We start from the raw sequence: 19,218 nt of genomic DNA on the forward strand, positions 1-19,218 counted from the left end.
CTCAATGAGAAGCCCGCACACTGCAACGAAGAGCAGCCCCAACTCACCACAACTAAGGAAAGCCCGCGCACAGCAACGAAGACCGAAGACAGCCAAAAATTTAAAAATTAAAATTAAAAAAAAATTTTGTTTAAATAAATTTTTTAAAGTTTTTTAAAAAATAAAGAAGAATTAATACTAATCCTTCTCACTCTTGCAAAGAATAGAAGAGGAGGATACATTTCCAAACTACCTTTGCATGGCCAGCATTATTGCCCTGATACCAAAACCAGACAAGGATGCCACAAGAAAAGAAAATTATAGGCCAACACCCCTGATGAACACTGATGCAAAAATTGTCAACAACATATTAGCAAACAGAATTAAACAATAATATGTACATTAAAGGAGCATACACAATGATCAAGTGGGATTTATTCTAGGGATGCAAGGATAGTTCAACATCCACAAATCAATTAATGTGATACATTATATTAACAAAATGAAAAATAAACATCTTATGATCATCTCAAGAGATGCAGAAAAGGCATTTGACAAAATTCAACATCCATTTATGAAAAAAACTCTCAACAAAGTGGGTATAGAGGGAATATACTTCAACTTAATAAAGGCCATATATGACAAGTCCACAGCTAATATCATACTCCATGGTGAAAAGCTGAAAGCTTTTCCTCTAAGAATCAGAAACAAGACAAGGATGCCTACTCTACCCTCTTTCATTCACCATAGTACTGGAAGTCCTAGCCAGAGCAATTAGGCAAGGAAAAGAAATAAAAGGCATCCAAATCAAAAAGGAAGAAGTAAAACTGTCATTATTTGCAGATGACATATTATATATATAGAAAACCCTAAAGAGTCCACCAAAAAAACTGTTAGAATAAAAGAATTCAGGGCTTCCCTGGTGGCGCAGTGGTTGAGAGTCCGCCTGCCATGCAGGGGACACGGGTTTGGGCCCCGGTCCAGGAAGATCCCGCATGCCGCGGAGCAGCTGGGCCATGGCCGCTGAGCCTGTGCGTCCGGAGCCTGTGCTCTGCAGCCGGAGAGGCCACAACAGTGAGAGGCCCGCGTACCACAAAAAAAAAAAAAAAAAAAAAAAAAAAAGAATCCAGTAAAGTGGCAGGATACAAAATCAATACACAAAAGTCTCTTGCATTTCTAGGCACTAACAATGGATGATCAGAAAGAGAAATTAACAAAACAATCCCATTTACAATTTCATCCAAAGGAATAAAATACCTAAAAACAAATTTAGCCAAGGAGGTGAAAGATCTGTACACTGAAAACAAAAAGACAATGATTAAAGAAGTAGAAGAAGACCAAATAAGAGGAAAGACATTCCATGCTCATGGTGTGGAAGAATTAATATTGTTTAAATGTCTTTACTAACCAAAGCAATCTATGGATTCAATGCAATCCCTATCAAAATTCCAATGGCATTTTCACAGGAAAAAATTTAAAAATCCTAAAATTTGTATGGACCCACAAAAGACCCCAAATAGGCAAAGCAATCTTGAGAAAGAAGAACAAAGCTAGAGGCATCACATGTCCTGATTTCAAACTATTTACAAAGTTACAGTAATCAAAACTGTATGGTATTGGCATAGAAACAGACACCTTGATCAATGGAACAGAATAGCCCAGAAAATAAACCCACAAATACAGTCATACAACAAAGGAGCCAAGACTATATCATGGGGAAAGGACAAAGAAGCCAAGAATATGCAATGGGAAAAGAACAGTCTCTTCAATAAATGGTGTTGCAGGGAGGGGAGGGATAAATTAGGAGCTTGGGATTAACATACACACACTGCTGTATATAAAATAGATAACCAACAAGGACCTACTGTATAGCACAGGGAACTCTACTCAGTATTCTGTAATAACCTATATGGGTAAAGAATCTGAAAAGGAATGAATATATGTATATGTATAACTGAATCACTTTGCTGTACACCTGAAACTAACACAACATTGTAAATCAGCTATACTCCAATAAAAAATTTTCCCCAATAAAATTTTTTTTTTTAATGGTGTTGGGGAAACTGCATTCCCCATTTTGCACTTTGCCACATGCAAAAGAATGAAACTGGATCGCTATCTTACACCATACACAAAAATTAACTCAAAATGGATTAAAGACTTGAATGTAAGACCTGAAATTATAAAACTCCAAAAAGAAAACATAGGGAGTAAGCTCCTTAACATTGGTCCTGGCAATGATTTTTTTGGGGATTTGAGAGCAAAAGCAAAAGCAACAAAAGCAAAAAATAAACAAGTGGAACTACATCAAACTAAAAAGCTTCTGCACAAAAAAGGAAACCATCAACAAAATGAAAAGGCAAATAATGGAATGGGAGAAAATACTTGCAAATCATATATCTGATAAGGGGTTAATATCCAAAATATATAAAGAACTCATACAATTCAATAGCAAACAAACAAACAAAAAACCCAATCTGATTAATAAATGGGCAGAGGATCTGAACAGACATTTTTCCAAAGATATACATATGGCCGACAGGTACATGAAAAGGTGCTCAACACCACTATCCATCAGGCAAATGCAAATCAAAACCACAACAAGATACTACCTTACACCTGTTAGAATAGCTATTATCAAAAAGACAAGAATAAGTGTTGGTAAGGATGTGGAGAACAGGGAACTCACGTGCACTATTAGTGCAGCCACTATGAAAAACTGTATAGAGGTTCCTCAAAAAATTACAAATAGAACTACTGGGAATTCCCTGATAGTCCAGTGGTTAGAACTCTGAACCTTCACTGCCAACAGCCTGGATGGATCCCTGGTAACAGAACTAAGATCCCACAAGCCACACAGCATGGCCTCAATAAATAAAGAAATAAATATTTTAAAATAAAAAATAGAACTACCAAATGATCCAGCAATTCCACTTCTGGGTATTTATCCAAAAGATAAAGTTAGTGAAAACACTAACTTGAAAATATAATGCACCCCATGTTCAATGCAGCATTATTTACAGTAGCCAAGACATGGAAACAACCTAAGTGTCTAATGATGGATGAATGGATAAAGAAGATGTGACATTATACATATACACACACACACACACACACACACACACACATACACACACAGATAGATAGATATACTCATTCAGCCATAAAAAAGGAAATCTTTCCATTAGTGACAATATGGATGGACCTTGAGGGCATTATGCTGAGTGAAATGAGAAAGACAAATATCATATGATCTTATTTACATGTGGAATCTAAAAAACAAACAAACAAGAAACAACTCATAAATACAGAGAACAGATTGGTGGTTGCTAGAGGCAGGCAGTTGGGGGAGGGTGGGGGGAGCAAAATGTCAAAATGTACAGACTCCCAGTTATAAAATAAATAAGCCATGGGGATGTAATGTACAGCATGGCAACTACAGTTAATACTGTACTGTTTATTTGAAAGTTACTAAGAGAATAGATCTTAAAAGTTCTTATCACAAGAAAAAACAAATTTTAACTATGTACAGTGATGGGTGTAATTTACCTAGACTTATTGTGCTGATCATTTCACAATATATACATCAAACATATCAAATCATTATGTTGTATACCTGAAACTAATATGTTGTATGTCAATTATATCTAGAAAAAGAGGGGACTTCCCTGGTGGCACAGTGGTTAAGAATCCGCCTGCCACTGCAGGGGACATGGGTTCGAGACCTGGTCCGGGAAGATCCCACGTGCCGCGGAGCAACTAAGCTCGTGCGCCACAACTACTGAGTCTGTGCTCTAGGGCCCATGAGCCACGACTACTGAAGCCCACGTGCCACAACTACTGAAGCCCCAGTGCCAAGAGCCCGTGCTCCACAACAAGAGAAGCCACAGCAATGAGGAGCCCACACACCACAACGAAGAGGAGCCCCGGCTCGCCGCAACTAGAGAAAGCCCGTGCACAGCAACAAAGACCCAACACAGCCAAAAATAAATAATAAATGAATTTATTTTAAAAAATTAAAAAACAAAACGCAAAAAACCAGGGATGTTGAGCTACTTTCAACTATTCTAAGCTAGGAAGTAGCATGGTTCACTGAAAGAAAGAAGGCTCTGGAGTCTAACATGTGTTTTCAAATTTTGAATCTTCCGCATACTCCTAGCGTGACCTTGGGCAAATTACTGGATCTCACTCAGCCTTAGGGTCTTCAACTACAAAGTGTGGGAAGTATCCCCTACACACAGGGCTGTTGTGAGGATTAAAGAAAATAACTCATGTGAAGTACGTAACAAAAACCAGGCACTCAATATAAGGTCCAAACCTCTTGTTTATCCACTCCTGGGAGGGAGGTAAATTGTGACACCAGACCAGGACAATGCCAACCTGACAGGAATTCCAGGGATGGACACGGGTCCACAATGGGCCCAGGTGAGTCCAGTACGAATTCTTGAGGTGTACAAGGCTGGTTTCAGGTCTTCTGGGGGCAGTTCTAAAATTCTATCCTTGGTTAGCCCCCAGGGGCTCTGAACTACTCTCATTCAAACTGTAGGGGGTATGGGTAGGTAGCCTGAGATCTTCCAGAGTGGCCATGAACCAAAACCCAGCTGGCCTAAGAATGCTGGCCAAGTGTGTCTGTCCTGATTAACTAGTTATTACTATGTTTAGCTGCTAAGCCTGCCCTGGGCAAGGCCCACTGCTGGGTTTTAGCCTCGAAGGCCAGTTCTGACTTTGAACTGGTTGGCCTGGAGTTTGGTGTTTTGTGTTACAAATAGGACTCCCAGCTTTGCCTAGCCCTCCTGGAGTGACTGGTGCCTGAAGAATTTCTCATCATGTAAACACAAATCTCCTACAGCAGGCCTTTGAAAAGCTTCCGTGTCAATATTGTTTATTACGAACTTTCTACCTTATTAGCAGCTCAAGAGGCTGGATTCAGGGCAAAAAGATGCAACAATATTTTTCTTAACTATGATAAGTTGGGAAGGAAGAGGAACTTCCAGAAGAACTAAAAATAGAAGGACCCTACATGTAATGATGTGAGAGAAAGACAGGACCATCTAATCCCAGGTATTCGGGTTGGCAGCTCCTCTATGAAATCGAGTCTGCAAGTGCTGGGACACCTAGGCAAGGTTGAAGCAGCCACTGGAAGGTGCCAAAAGCTACTGAATTGTCTTAACACTTGCAGTTTTCCTTCTTTACCTATAGGTTTCTCCTAAATCCCCAGGTTTCCCTAGCACTTGGAAACATTCATTTGCATTTCCTGAGACTTCACAGAAAAGAGCTAGGTGACAGTTGAGGGGCTTCTCACCCAATGCCCCCTGCCCAGACCATAGTTTTTCAGAGGACCAGGCTGTCTCCAAGGCTCAGCCCCAGAATAACAGAGATCTCAGATGAACATAAGCTCCACAAGGACTTTAAACTCCAATTTGCAGAAGTGTGGTCTCCCTCCTGATGTCTTTCTAAAATATTATTCCCTTTCCCCATCCTAGGACACTACTTGAATTTAATCTGTCTTCCATATCTCAGGATCATCATTCAGAACAGAAAATACTAAACAGTACAACATGTTCAGATGCTACTGAGGGCAGAGACAGGCTTTCCCTACGCTTCCTTAGGTGGTAATGATCTTAAATTCTACTTTTTATAGTTTCTCTATCTCCTCCCCAGTCAGCCTCTACTAGACTATGCCAGATGCCAGCCTGTCTCTGGAAGTGCTTATAATCTGCTGTTTCTTTTCTGGTATGGTCTGGAAAAACAGATAAACTGGTTATGATTGTGCCTCAAATGAGAGCATATGGGTACAGGAAATTATGGGGGTTCTTATGAATAAAGGGAATGTGCTTTAGGGGGCAGGGAGTTTTGCCTATCCCCAGGAGCCAGAACTGTGCACTGGACAGCACCCGGTACTCAGTAGGCACACAGTAAATATTTATTGAATAAAAGGGGCAAAGGTCCATTTGTTCTCAACCAAACACAATTAGGAAGCCTCAACTATGTCAATTACTTCAGGCCTACTGAAGAGCAGAAGGAAGTGAGTGCTATCCCAACCCTAGGAGACCTTCCCACACTATTTCATAATTTCCCCTTCTACCTGCTAACACTTCCTTTTGAGAAACTAAGCCTGGAAAAGGGAAGAAATCACTATAGCAGACTGATAAGAGAACCAGTGGGAACTAAATGTTATCTCCCCAGAGCCCACATCACAGAGGGGAATAATAAGTCATGAATTAGCAGCCACTCACCCAGCCCTTCCCGGGGCCCCATAACTGGTTTCACCACTCACAGCAACCTGAGCCCAGAGCAGGGAAAGGAGCCTGGAGCTGGGTCTCCCGCCATCTCCACTGCTTGGCGCCAGGCACACAACAGGGCCTCTGACAATCCACTTGCCTTCAGTTTCACCTCTTATAAGGAATGAACTCCTGACTCACACAAAAAAGCCAAGCACTAAGGGGTCCAATAAATATAAAATAGCCATCATTAAACTTAAAAGAAAGGTGCCCTACAAAGAAGAGATCATTATTTTTTAAAAGGCTGCTATCCTTTCTTATAATAAAACTTGGAGCCAGGTAAGCAGTACAAGTAATTAGCCCAGTTCTCAAAGCCAGACTCATAGGTCAGACTCAGATACGGAGGACACACAGGGAGGTCACTCTATGTGACAACAGTACTGAATGAACAAACCATGCCAGTGAATCAGCTACGAAGCCATTACAGGTCCAGTTCCAAGAATGGGAACAGTCAGTAATCTAGGCCTTGGCAGTAATTTCTCCCTAAGCCTGGGGGAGGCAGACAGTTCCCCAACCCTGTACTAGCCACATCACCAGAGGTTATGTGACTGCCTGATGTCACAGGCAGGAAGTAAACCACAGAGCTCTAGGCACTTACCTGGAAGTCCCCTCTGCCTAAAAGATTGGCCACTTTCATTCCTTACAGCCTGTGGTCCACACTGCAACAGCACTACATAGAAATTCCCAAATTCCTGTGGAAACTGGACTGCTCCAAAAGCTCTGAGCAAACAGGGTGCCAGCCACCCCTCAGACCAGCACCCTTAGTTCAACATTCCCAAAATGTGGGCCTGCTGGTGGTAACGAGATGCTGGGGACACCTGGACCTCACACCAACATCTCTTGTAGTCTGCTAACCATGGCCCACAGTCCAGACTCAGGACAGTGATCTGTGCAGCCTGAACCAACTGAGACCATGCACAAGTCCTGGGCTGCTTCTCCCCATATGTTGGCCCTATGCACCCTAAAGGATCTGGATCCCCAGCTCATCCCTGAGGTCACTCTTCTGGTCCTCGCACTCCTTGGACTCTCACCTCTGGGTCCCCCTTTAGCACTCCCAGTATCCCTTCCTGGGCCTCAACCCCTTACCTGCCCTCCTTCTCAGCCCACTTCCCCAAGCCAGCTATCCACCGGGAGCACAGTCTACAGCCCTCCTCCTCCTCCGATGCCCCCTTCTCTCAGGCCCCACCTCTCCCTCCCACCCTTACCCTAAGCAGGCTTACATCATGCTCAGACTCACCTGCATTCTTCTATCAGGTTGGAGATTCGCACCCCTCAGATCTGTCAGATACCCTGGGTCTGGCGGCCCCTCACCTTTCCCCACAGCCTGCTGTCACTCTTAACCCCTGGAGACCTGGGTCCCTACCCCCAAAGCCACTCTCCTCTGCCCAGGTACAGAACTCTTTCTCTCTGGGCCCTGGTACTCCCTACATCTCATTCTTTTTTCCCCTTAACGCACTGGTTTCCTTTATAAACAAATTATATTAGTAAAAAGAAGTGAGTCCATTTAAAGAAAAATAATAATAACCAAATAACAGTATTCAGGAACAGCAAAAATAGGGAAAGCAGCTATGCAAATGGTGAATATTTTGAATTCTACCTTAGCTGAAATGAAAACTCCACTGTGGTAGTTTTTTTTTTTTTTTTTTTTTTCCGGTATGCGGGCCTCTCACTGTTGTGGCCTCTCTCCCATTGCGGAGCATAGGCTCCGGACGCACAGGCTCAGCCACTCCGTGACATGTGGGATCTTCCCAGACCGGGGCACGAACCCGTGTCCCCTGCATCGGCAGGCAGACTCTCAACCACTGCGCCGCCAGGGAAGCCCGCACTGTGGTAGTTTTAACACAAATTTTAACATACTTCCTCAAGTTGTCCGGGTCGGCTTAATACCCTTCGAGCTCACCCAGGTCGTTCAGCTTTACTCACAGAGTCAAATCTCTGTGTCACAGATGGGAACACAAGGCTTTCTGGGGCCCACAGACCCATCTCTTGTTACCCTAATTGCTCCTGAGGTGTGGGTCATGGAAAACAGCTCTGAAATAGGAGTAGAAAATGAAGGTTTGGGCAGGAGCTCTGCATTTACTAGCCACCTTATGCTGGGCAAATCAAACTCTGTCAGTGTCAGTCTTCTTACCTACAAATTGGGGCTAATAGTCCTTGCGTACCTCACACTCTTGGTTTTTTTTGTTTTTTCTAAATTTATTTATTTTTGGCTGCATTGGGTCTTCATTGCTGCAGACAGGCTTTCTCTAGTTGCGGCGAGCGGGGACTACTCTTTGTTGCTGTGCGTCGGCTTCTCACTGCGGTGGCTTCTCTTGCTGAGGAGCACGGGCTCTAGGTGCATGAGCTTCAGTAGTTGTGGCACACGGGGTCAGTAGTTATGGCTCACAGGCTCTAGAGCGCAGGCTCAGCAGTTGTGGCGCACGGGCTTAGCTGCTCCACAACATGTGGGATCTTCCCGGACCAGGACTGGAACCCGTGTCCCCTGCATTGGCAGGTGTTCTTAACCACTGTGCCAATAGGGAAGCCCCACACTCTTGGTTTTTTTTTTAAGTTATGTATTATTTTTATGTATGTATTTTATGTATTCTTTTTTAAAAAAAATATTTTATTTATTTTTGGCTAGGATGGGTCTTTGTTGCTGCGCGTGGGCTTTCTCTAGCTGTGGTGAGCGGCGGCTACTCTTCATTGTGGTGTGCGGGCTTCTCATTGCAGTGGCTTCTCTTGTTGCAGAGCACAGGCTCTAGGCGCGTGGGCTTCAGTAGCTGCAGCACACAGGCTCAGTAGTTGTGGCGAGCAGGCTCTAGAGCACCAGCTCAGTAGTTGTGGTGCACGGGCTTAGTTGCTCCATGGCATGTGGGATCTTCCTGGACCAGGGCTCGAACCCATGTGCCCTGCATTGGTAGGCAGATTCTTAACCACTGCACCACCAAGAAAGTCCTCACAGGCTTGTTTTGAAGATCACATCAAATGAGATAATTTATGTGAAAGCACTTTGGTGTCATGTAAATGTGAGGTATTATCTTGAATGCTAATGAATAGCTTACAGCTTACAAACACAAATGAATCATTCCTTTTGACTTAACAGGCAGCCAAGTAACTTCAAAAATTCAGAGTTTCAGCCAGACAGACAAACCCAGGAATGAGTTAACCATCAGAGAAATACAGAGAGGACTTGGAGGCCTGGCTCCTGACCACCCAGCGCTGGTCAGGCCGTTGGTGAATGAACGACAGCTGTCAAGTGAAACCAGGCTCACTGCCCAACCCTGAGGCCTCAGTGCCAGGTCTGGAGGTAAAAGACTTTGACAAAGGCTCCCACTGGAGACAGTGGACTGAGTCAGGCTCACCTCAAATCCAGAAATGGCCCCCAGATGCCCACAGAATCAAGTCCAACCACCCTAGGGCCTAGAGGCCCAGACACACCAAATTTTTCAGATTCAACTCCTGCCACACCCTCAACAGACCCTAGGCAATGTCCTATTCCTTGTCATGCCAGGCACTTTGACTTCTATCCCTTCATGCCATTCCTTCAAGTCCGCCTCTGTCCTCAAAAACTTATTCCTTTTAAATCTGTAAGAAACAATGTCAGTGTATCACATTCTAGGGTATAACAGAAATAAGTGATTTAAATAAAGGTATTAGGGCTTCCCTGGTGGCACAGTGGTTAAGAATCCTCCTGCCAATGCGGGCAGGGGACATGGGTTTGAGCCCTGGTCCGGGAAGATCCCACATGCCACGCAGCAACTAAGCCTGTGCACCACAATTACTGAGCCTGCACTCTAGAGCCTGCGAGCCACAACTACTGAGCCCGTGTGCCTAGAGCCCATGCTCTGCAACAAGAGAAGCCACCTCAGTGAGAAGCCTGCACACCACAACGAAGAGTAGCCCCTGCTCGCCGCAACTAGAGAAAGCCCACACAGCAACGGAGACCCAATGCAGCCAAAAATAAATTAAATAAATAAAAATAAAGTTCACTTTAAAAAATAAATAAATAAAGGTATTAGCGAAAAGGTAAAACAGCCTTTTCCTAAAAGCAATAATAAAATATAAACTGAAAAGGTCAATATTAAGTTTCCATGGTAGTTTTCCTGGTAAATACATTTAAAACTCTAGTCTTCAAACAGTTGATCAAAATGCATTTTCAAGTTTCACCAAGTAATACCTGCCAAGATACAGTGACTTATGTACCCTTCAAAGGGCATCAAATGAAAGGCAAGGCTGCTATAGACAGGAGAGAAATACATGTGTCAACTGCAGAGCAGTGGAAGCAACATTAAACTGGGGCTCCAGTCTGACCCAACACTCACTCACTGGGTGATGTCAGCAAGCTCCATAGCCTCTTTGGACCTCCATCCTCCTGTCTATAAAATGAAGAGAGTAAATGACCATGATGATCCCCTTTATTTATTTATTTATTTATTTATTTATGGCTGTGTTGGGCCTTCGTTTCTATGCGAGGGCTTTCTTTAGTTGTGGCGAGCGGGGGCCACTCTTCATCTCAGTGCACGGGCCTCTCACTGTCACGGCCTCTCTTGTTGCGGAACACACGCTCCAGATGCGCAGGCTCAGTAGGTGTGGCTCATGGGCCCAGTTGCTCTGCGGCATGTGGGATCTTCCCAGATCACCAGACCAGGGCTTGAACCCGTGTCCCCTGCATTGGCAGGCAGATTCTCAACCACTGTGCCACCAGGGAAGCCCCGATGATCCCTTTTAACCCTGCTGTGATATATTCTTTTCTCCTCTCAAGGTCTTGCACCTCCTCAGGGGAAGTCTTCCATGATCCTGCCAATCATATGAATCTTGTCTTCCTCTTTATTCTGACAGCATTTTCCTTATATACTTTTATTCCACCTCTTTCACTCTACCTCAAAATTCATTGTTTACTATATTGTGTGAGCTGTCAGAAAGGAGAAGTGATGTCTTCTTCAGCTCTGAAGTCCCACCATGCCTACACAGTCCCTTTTCCATGGTGACATACTCCATTCATTTGTAGATCTGAACTGAATAGTGAACTCTGCTTATCCTGAATTTTGTTCTACCTGATGCCCCACCTCCTTTCTACCCTGACCACTGCCTTGGTCGAGAATCACTGGTGTAATGTGAGGTGAATCAGCACTGGTCTATCAGGACTGGAATGAGTGAGAAGTTGTGAGAGTGGAGGGCAAACTTAGACATGAGTTTGGGAGATGTGCATTGGACATTAGCACTTACGGTGTAAGGAAGGTGGAGCAACAATGATAATAGCATGAGGGAACTTGCAGTGAGTCTGTACCAAATGCCTTGCCAAGTGCTTTGCCTGGACTGAGCCTCATAACAACGCCAGCGAAGAGGGACTGCCACCATTCCCATTTCACAGACATGGAAACCAAGGCACACAGAGGTTAAATAGTTGCTCAAGGTCACAAACTAGGTAAGTCATGGAGCCAACATCCAGGCAGTCTGCATCTGAAGTCCACTTTCTTAACTGTCACTGGTGATAAGTACAAAGATGATTATAAAGGCACATTTAGAATTCCCAACATTGCTCAAGGCTCTGTATTATGATTTCCATCCACTCTCAACACACGGTAGATGTAACAAACAACGACTCTTGGCCTTACTTGTTAAGATTAGTTATAAAAGCTGTCACTGTCTGCATGAGTTACACTCTCTAGGAAATCACCATCTAATTAGAAAGCATCACCTTCTAGAATTATCAACTTTGACCTCTGCATTTCAAAATGATGGACCACAAAAGCAAGAGACAGAGAGGCTGGAAACAGACACGATGGGGTAACCCTCCAGGAACTGCTCTCTTCACATTTGTATCCCTAGCGCCAGGCTCTGAGACAGGCACACAGTAGGTAGGCACTTAAAAGTTTGTGGGGCTTCCCTGGTGGCGCAGTGGTTGAGAATCCGCCTGCCGATGCAGGAGACACGGGTTCGTGCCCTGGTCCGGGAAGATCCCACATGCCGCGGAGCAACTAAGCCCGTGAGCCATGGCCGCTAGGCCTGCGTGTCCGGAGCCTGTGCTCCGCAACGGGAGAGGCCACAACAGTGAGAGGCCCGCATACCGCAAAAAAAAAAAAAAAAAAAAAAAAGTTTGTGGAATCGAATGGTGTTTGTGGGAAATGTTTCTACCCTCCTCGAAAACACAGATGAAGAAAGAGAAAGAAAAACAAAAGAGGCAGGGAGGACACTGTAAAGTCTGATTTAATGAACTGTGGGACCTGCTGTGTGTGTGTGTGTGTGTGTGTGTGTGTGTGTGTGTGTGCGCGCGCGCGCGCGCGCGCGTGTGCACGCAAGGCACTGGGCACACAGCATGCTGTTTTCGAGAGCCAGGATGGGAGCTGCCAGCTGAGAGATGGGGCAATCTCCTGCCTACCCAGTGGGAGTATAAGATGGCACCACTTTTCTGAAAGATAATTTTGAAAAAGCTTTTAAATACATTTACTTTTGGTAAATATATTTGATTGGTCTAGTAATTTCACGTTGCCGCAAACTATAACTGCATAAGAAAGTAATAATACATATTCAATCATTCAGCAAGGATTGACTGAACACCTATCAAGGGCTAGGCATTATTCTAGGTGCTAGAGACATAGCAGTAAACAAAAAAGAGTAAGTCTCTTCCTTACTGGATTTTTTACATTCTAATGGGGGAGACCAATGGTAAGCAAATGGGCATGTAATACAATGTGTAGTAATTAGATGCACGACTTCTGAAAGGCTTTGAAAGGGTAGGGGGTGATATTTGAATGGAAATCTGAATAAGGTGTGGGAGTAAGATATACAACTACCAGGAAAGAGACGTTCTAAACAGAAGGACTAGCAAATGTAAAGGCCCTGAAGCAGGAATGTGTTAGGTGAGTTTGAAAAAATATCACTGGAGGCCTCTTTCATATCCATTAGGATGCTTATTACCCAAAACACCGAAAATAACAAGTGGTGGGAAGAATGTGGAGAAATTGGAACTACTGAGCATTTCTTGTAGAAATGTGCAATGGTGCAGCTGCTGTGGAAGGCAGTATGGCAGTTCCTCAAAACATTAAACATAGAATTACCATATGAGCCAGCAATTACACTGTGGGATATATACCCAAAAGAACTGAAAGCAGGACTCGAACAGATATTCATACACTCATGTGCCTAATAGTACCATTCACAACAACTAAAAGGTTGAAACAACCCAAATGTCCATCAAAAGATGAATAGATAAACAGAATGTGTATATACATATGGTGAAATATTATTCAGCCTTAAAAAGGAAGGAAATTCTGATCCATTAAACAAAATGGATGAAACCTGAAAACATTACATTAAGTGAAATAAGCCAGATATAAAAAAACACATATTATATATTTGCATGTTCATTTATATGAGGTACATAAAATAGTCAAGTTCATAGAGAAGAAAGGTAAAATAGTAGTTACCAGGGGCTGAGGGGAGAAGAGAATAGGGAGTTAATGTTTAAAGGTATGGAACTTCAGTTTGGGATGATGGAAAAGTTCTGGAGATGGATAGTGGTGATGGTTGCATATCAATGTAAATGTACTTAATGCCACTGAATTGTACACTAAAAAAAAGGTTTAAATGGAAAATTTTATGTATGTATATTTCACCACAATTTTAAAAAAATTATAGGACTGATGTGGCTGGAGCCCAGTGAGCAAGGGAAGAGTGGTAGGGAACATGCAAGAGAGGCATTGAGGGCCCCAAGGGCCAGGGAGGGCCTTCAGGCTTCATTCTAAGACTGATGAGAAGCCCCTGGGGAGCTGGGAGCAGAGGTAACACAATCTGATTTACCATCTAAAGGCTCACTCCGGCTGCTGTGTGAAGAGGCTCAAGGGGCAAGAACAGAACTAGGAAAAGGATTAGAAGGCCATTGCAGTCACCTTAATAATCCCTGAGATTAATTCAGAATCTCTTCAAGGTTTGCAAGTTGCATTAATCCATGACCTACTCTTCATCTTGGCAGGCTCTAGGGCCCGGCCCTGTCCTGTGTGTGTGCGCACATACACGGACACAGGCACATGTGCATTAGCACATAAGAATCTGGGACTTACTGCCTGAGATTCTAGGAGGAGATTGGATTCCTGGGGCGTTATCCTCTCCCCCGGAGCACTTCCACGCCAAACCTGGGTCCTCAACTCAAAGCTTTCACAAGAAAATGATACCTTGCCCCACCTGTCTCCCTTAGGGCTGGATGGGGAACAAAAACGTCTACCTTTGGGACTTGCTGACTCTCTAAATTCCCATATGTTCTTCTTTGTTTTTATTCTGTTTTGGTTGATTGTTTTTATCGTAAAACATATATAAAATAAAATATATATTAACATAAAAGTTACCATTTTAACCGTTTTTTTGTGTGTGTGTGGTACGCGGGCCTCTCACTGTTGTGGCCTCTCCCATTGCGGAGCGCAGGCTCCGGACGCACAGGCTCAGCGGCCATGGCTCACGGCCCCAGCCGCTCTGCAGCATGTGGGATCTTCCCGGACCGGGGCACGAACCTGTGTCCCCTGCATCAGCAGGCGGATTCTCAACCACTGCGCCACCAGGGAAGCCCCCATTTTAACCGTTTTTAAGTGTATGGTTCTATGACATTAAGTACATTAATATTGTGCAACCATTACCGCCGTTAAGTCTCCAGGACGTTTTTCAATCTTGTAAAGCTGAAACTCTGTACCATTTAAACACTAACTCCTCATTCCACACTCACTCTTCTGCCCCCAGAAACTACCACTCTACTTTGTCTCTGTGAATCTGACTACTCTTCGGAATCTTGTACAAGAGGAACCATATAATATTTGTCCATTTGTGACTAGCTTATTTCACTCAACATCATACCCTCAAATTTCATCCATATTGTAGCATGTGTCAGAATGTCCTTCCTTTTCAAGGATGAATAATATTCCATTGTATGTATATACCACATTTTGTTTAACGATTCATTTGTTGATGGCCACTTTGGCTGCTCCCACCTTTTGGCTATTGTGAATTATGCCACTATGAACATGGGTGTACAGATATCTGTTTGAGGGACTTCCCTGGTGGTGCAGTGGTTAAGAATCCACTTGCCGGGCTTCCCTGGTGGCACAGTGGTTGGTAGTCTGCCTGCCGATGCGGGGGACGTGGGTTTGTGTCCCGGTCCAGGAGGATCCCACATGCCGCGAAGCGCCTGGGCCCATGGGCCATGGCCGCTAGGCCTGTGTGTCCGGAGCCTGTGCTCCGCGGCGGGAAAGGCCACAGCGGTGAGAGGCCCGCGTACCACAAAAAAAAAAAAAAGAATCTGCTTGCCAATTCAGGGAAGATCCCACATGCCGCAGAGCAACTAGGCCCGTGCGCCACAACTACTGAGCCTGCGCTCTAGAGCCTGCAAACCACAACTACTGAGCCTGCGTGCCTAGAGCCCATGCTCCAGAACAAGAGAAGCCCACACATTGCAGCAAGAAGCCCACACACCACAGCGAACAGCAGCCCCTGCTCTCCACAACCAGAGAAAGCCCGTGTGCAGCAACTAAGACCCAACACAGCCAAAAGTAAATAAAATAAATTTTAAAAAATATCTGTTTGAGTCCCTACTTTCATTTCTTTTGGGTATATACCCAGAAGTGAAATTGCTGGATCATATGGTAATTCAATGTTTAATTTTCTGAGAAATTGTCACACTGTTTTCCACAGCAGCTGCACTACAAGCAATGTACAAGGGTTCTAATTTCTCCACATCCTCACCAACACTAGCAACTTTCTGTTTTTGTTTTTCTTTAATAGCCATCCTAACGGGTATGAAGTGGTATCTCACTGTGGTTTTGATTTGCGTTTATCTAATGGCCAGTGGTATTGAGCGTCTTTTCATGTATTTATTGGTCATTTATGTATCTTTGAAGAAATGTCTATTCAAGTCTTTTGCCTATTTTTTAATTGAGTTATTCGGTTTTTTGTTGTTGAGTTGTGGTTGTTTTTTTAAAATCGTTTTAACATGAAAAACCATTCTCAGCTCATGGCTCATTAAAAAACCAGGTCATGGGCCATTCAACCCCTGAAATCATAGTTTGCCCAACTCCCTCATTTTACATTTGAGGAAAGTCAGGCTCTGAATGAGGCCCCAGATCTCCTGATTCTCAAGCCAAGTTGTTCCAGTGGGCTCTTAGCTGCTACTTCCTTCATTCAACAAATATTTATTGAGAGCCTACTCTGTGCCAGTCACCCTGCTCCTCAGAGCTAAGAGTACACAGGGGAGTGAGGCATAAGATAAATAATCACACAAATGAATATATACTTGTAAAGTGATATAAGTGCTGGAAAGGAGAAGTGGCTGCTATGAAAGAACAATAGAAAGGCCTCTCTGAGGAAGTGCCATTTAAGCTGAGTTCTGACGGCCAAGTAAAAGTAACCCAGGTTATGGGCTTCCCTGGTGGCGCAGTGGTTGAGAATCCGCCTGCCGATGCAGGAGACACGGGTTCGTGCCCTGGTCCGGGAAGATCCCACATGCCGCGGAGCAACTAAGCCGTGAGCCATGGCCACCAGGCCTGCGCATCCGGAGCCTGTGCTCCGCAACGGGAGAGGCCACAACAGTGAGAGGCCCGCATACCGCAAAAAAAAAAAAAAAAAAAAAAAAAAAAAAAAAAAAAAAGTAACCCAGGTTAATAGAAGGGGAGGAAGAGCATTCTCGGCAGAGGGAAAAGGATGTAAGAAGGGGTAAGAAATTCTATTGCATGTTTTATTAAAAGTGCAATAGGGTTTTAAAGGAGCACCAAGATTATTCCATTTTCTGTGAGTAGAACAGATTGGAAGAGTGCAACAGAGTGGAATAGAATAGACTGGAAGCAGGGAAATGAGTTGGTAGGCCACTCTAATCATTCAGATGCAAGTTGATGGGCATTTGTGCTGGAGCGGTGGTGGTGCAGACAGAGATTAATGAACAGGTTTGGAGATTATTTGAGAAGTGAATTCATTAGGACCTGGTGATGGACTAGATGCAAGAGTGAGAGGATAGGGAGGTATCAAGAATGACTCCAGGGGACTTCCCTGGTGGTCCAGTGGTAAAAAATCCGCCTTCCAATGCAGGGGACGCAGGTTCGATCCCTCGTCAGGGAACTAAGATCCCATATGCCGCAGGGCAGCAAAGCCCGCGCGTCACGACTACTGAGCTCGCGCACCTCAACGAGTTGCAACTACAGAGCCCAAGCGCTCTGGACCCCGCGCACCACAACTAGAGAGAGAAAACCCTCACACCACAACTAGAGAGAAAGCCCATGTGCCACAACTAGAGAGAAAACCCACGCATCTCAATGAAAGATCCCACACTCCTCAGCGAAGACCTCACGTGCCACAACTCAGACCCAACGCAGCCAAAAAAAACAAATAAAATAAATATTTTTAAAATTCTTTAAAAAAAAGTCTTCTCACCTATCCTTATCTCACCTGAGTGAAAACTGAATCCCAACCTCACTGTGCTGCTTAGACCTTGGCCTCTTGCCTAGACAACAGCCCCACCTGACCCCCTAGTGGCAGCTCCTCTACCCACCCCCTACTTGTGTCCTTTCTGCACACTGATGTTGAATATTTTCTTTAAAATCTGATTATGTCACTTCTATGATTAATATATACATCAGTGGCTCGTAATTGCCTTCTTCAGGAGTTCACAACTTCGAGGTTCCAACACACTGGCTAGATCTGGTGTGAAGTGTCCAAAGTAATTTCTCACTATTAACGAAGTACTAATTAAACAATTTACAAATGTAGAACACTTAGAATAGTGTCCAGCACATAGTAAGTATTATATAGGTGTTAGGCATTATTAATAGTGAAAATTTAAGACTTATGAGATAGGTGTAACAGATGCTTTTGGTGCTGTATATACATCCCCATGGCCCACTTCTGATTTCAGCTGCAGCTGCAGGGAACAGTTCTGTACAGGCTGACAGTATCCCCCCTCAAGGGCCCTATGGGTCTCCTGCTTTTCTGCCCCAGAGCTTCCTCTTCTCACAAGCTACGCCGATGAGCAGAGCAGCCTGGAGGTACAGGGGCATCTGCAGGCATTAATTCCTATCTGGTGACTTATCTGCCTCCCCTTCCTACACTGCTACAGCTACCACCATAATCCAGGGGAAAGTAACAGAAATCTTAATTACAGCTTGATCAGTGTCCCACTCCCTGACACATCTATCAACGCCTTCCTGTGAAACTCTAGGTCATCTGCCTTATCCTTCTGATCCTCCTGCTTTTGGCCCACTAGCACACGTAAGAGGGCAACACCTGAGCATCTACTACTTGAAAAGAGTCAAAGGGCTGGGATGTAAAAAGAAAACAGAGATGGCAGAGTCATAGGTCACACTGCCACGGAGGGTATGAAAAAGGAATGGAGGAGCCTTGAGACCTGGCCTTTCTTACGCCCTAGGCTCTAAGCAGAGTTAAATCAGCCAGCAAGAGAGAGACAATGAAGCTCCCCCAGCCACAGCTTAGACAGAAGCGGAATCGGAGGCTGACACTGCGCCGGCGCAGAAAGTAGGCTAGGGTTTTCTCACAGGCTCACCCGCGGCCTCTTCTAGACAAGGGCCACGGGGAGAGCACGGTACAGTTCCCCGCGCTAGAAGACTCCCTCTCGTGCCCCCTCTTCCTCGTGAGGTCCTCAGACCATTCAGGAAAGGTCTGGGAGCCCACCTGAGGCCGTCGGGCCGCCCCTCGTTCCCCACTCAGGGTCCGGCCGAACGTGGAAAGCCGGTGGTGCCAGCCTCGGGCGAGGCGCCAAGACGGGGAAGCCCGCCAGGTCGCTCGGGATCCGCCCTCCTCACCCCAGTTCTCACCTCTTTGTCCGTCGCCTTCTCCTCGATACCTAATAACGCGTACAGGTCCATCTGTAAGAGCTCCTTGGTCACCGCCATGGTGCTAACCGTGACTGGATTAGTACTACAAGTCCCAAGAGCCTAAGCGTGTGGGGATTCCCGGGGACTATCGACCCCAAGCCTGATGAAGGCGCTTA

At 44.7% G+C, this 19,218-nt stretch overlaps 1 protein-coding gene across 2 annotated transcripts in view; it reads right to left on the minus strand.

The window, feature by feature from the left end:
• The window catches only part of DNAJC17 (DnaJ heat shock protein family (Hsp40) member C17), a 39,814-nt gene extending 20,664 nt beyond the window's left edge, over nucleotides 1–19,150 (minus strand). For both annotated transcript variants that reach the window (XM_059058072.2, XM_059058071.2), the window contains exon 1: nucleotides 19,043–19,150. In XM_059058072.2, coding sequence (XP_058914055.1) covers nucleotides 19,043–19,120 — 78 coding nt within the window. In that variant the 5' untranslated portion in view covers nucleotides 19,121–19,150. The remainder of the gene's footprint in view (nucleotides 1–19,042) is intronic.
• Between the last annotated feature and the right edge of the window lie 68 nt (nucleotides 19,151–19,218).

The sequence above is a fragment of the Kogia breviceps genome, chromosome 3 (genome assembly GCF_026419965.1).
Source record: "Kogia breviceps isolate mKogBre1 chromosome 3, mKogBre1 haplotype 1, whole genome shotgun sequence".
NCBI classification, from domain to species: Eukaryota; Metazoa; Chordata; class Mammalia; order Artiodactyla; family Physeteridae; genus Kogia; species Kogia breviceps.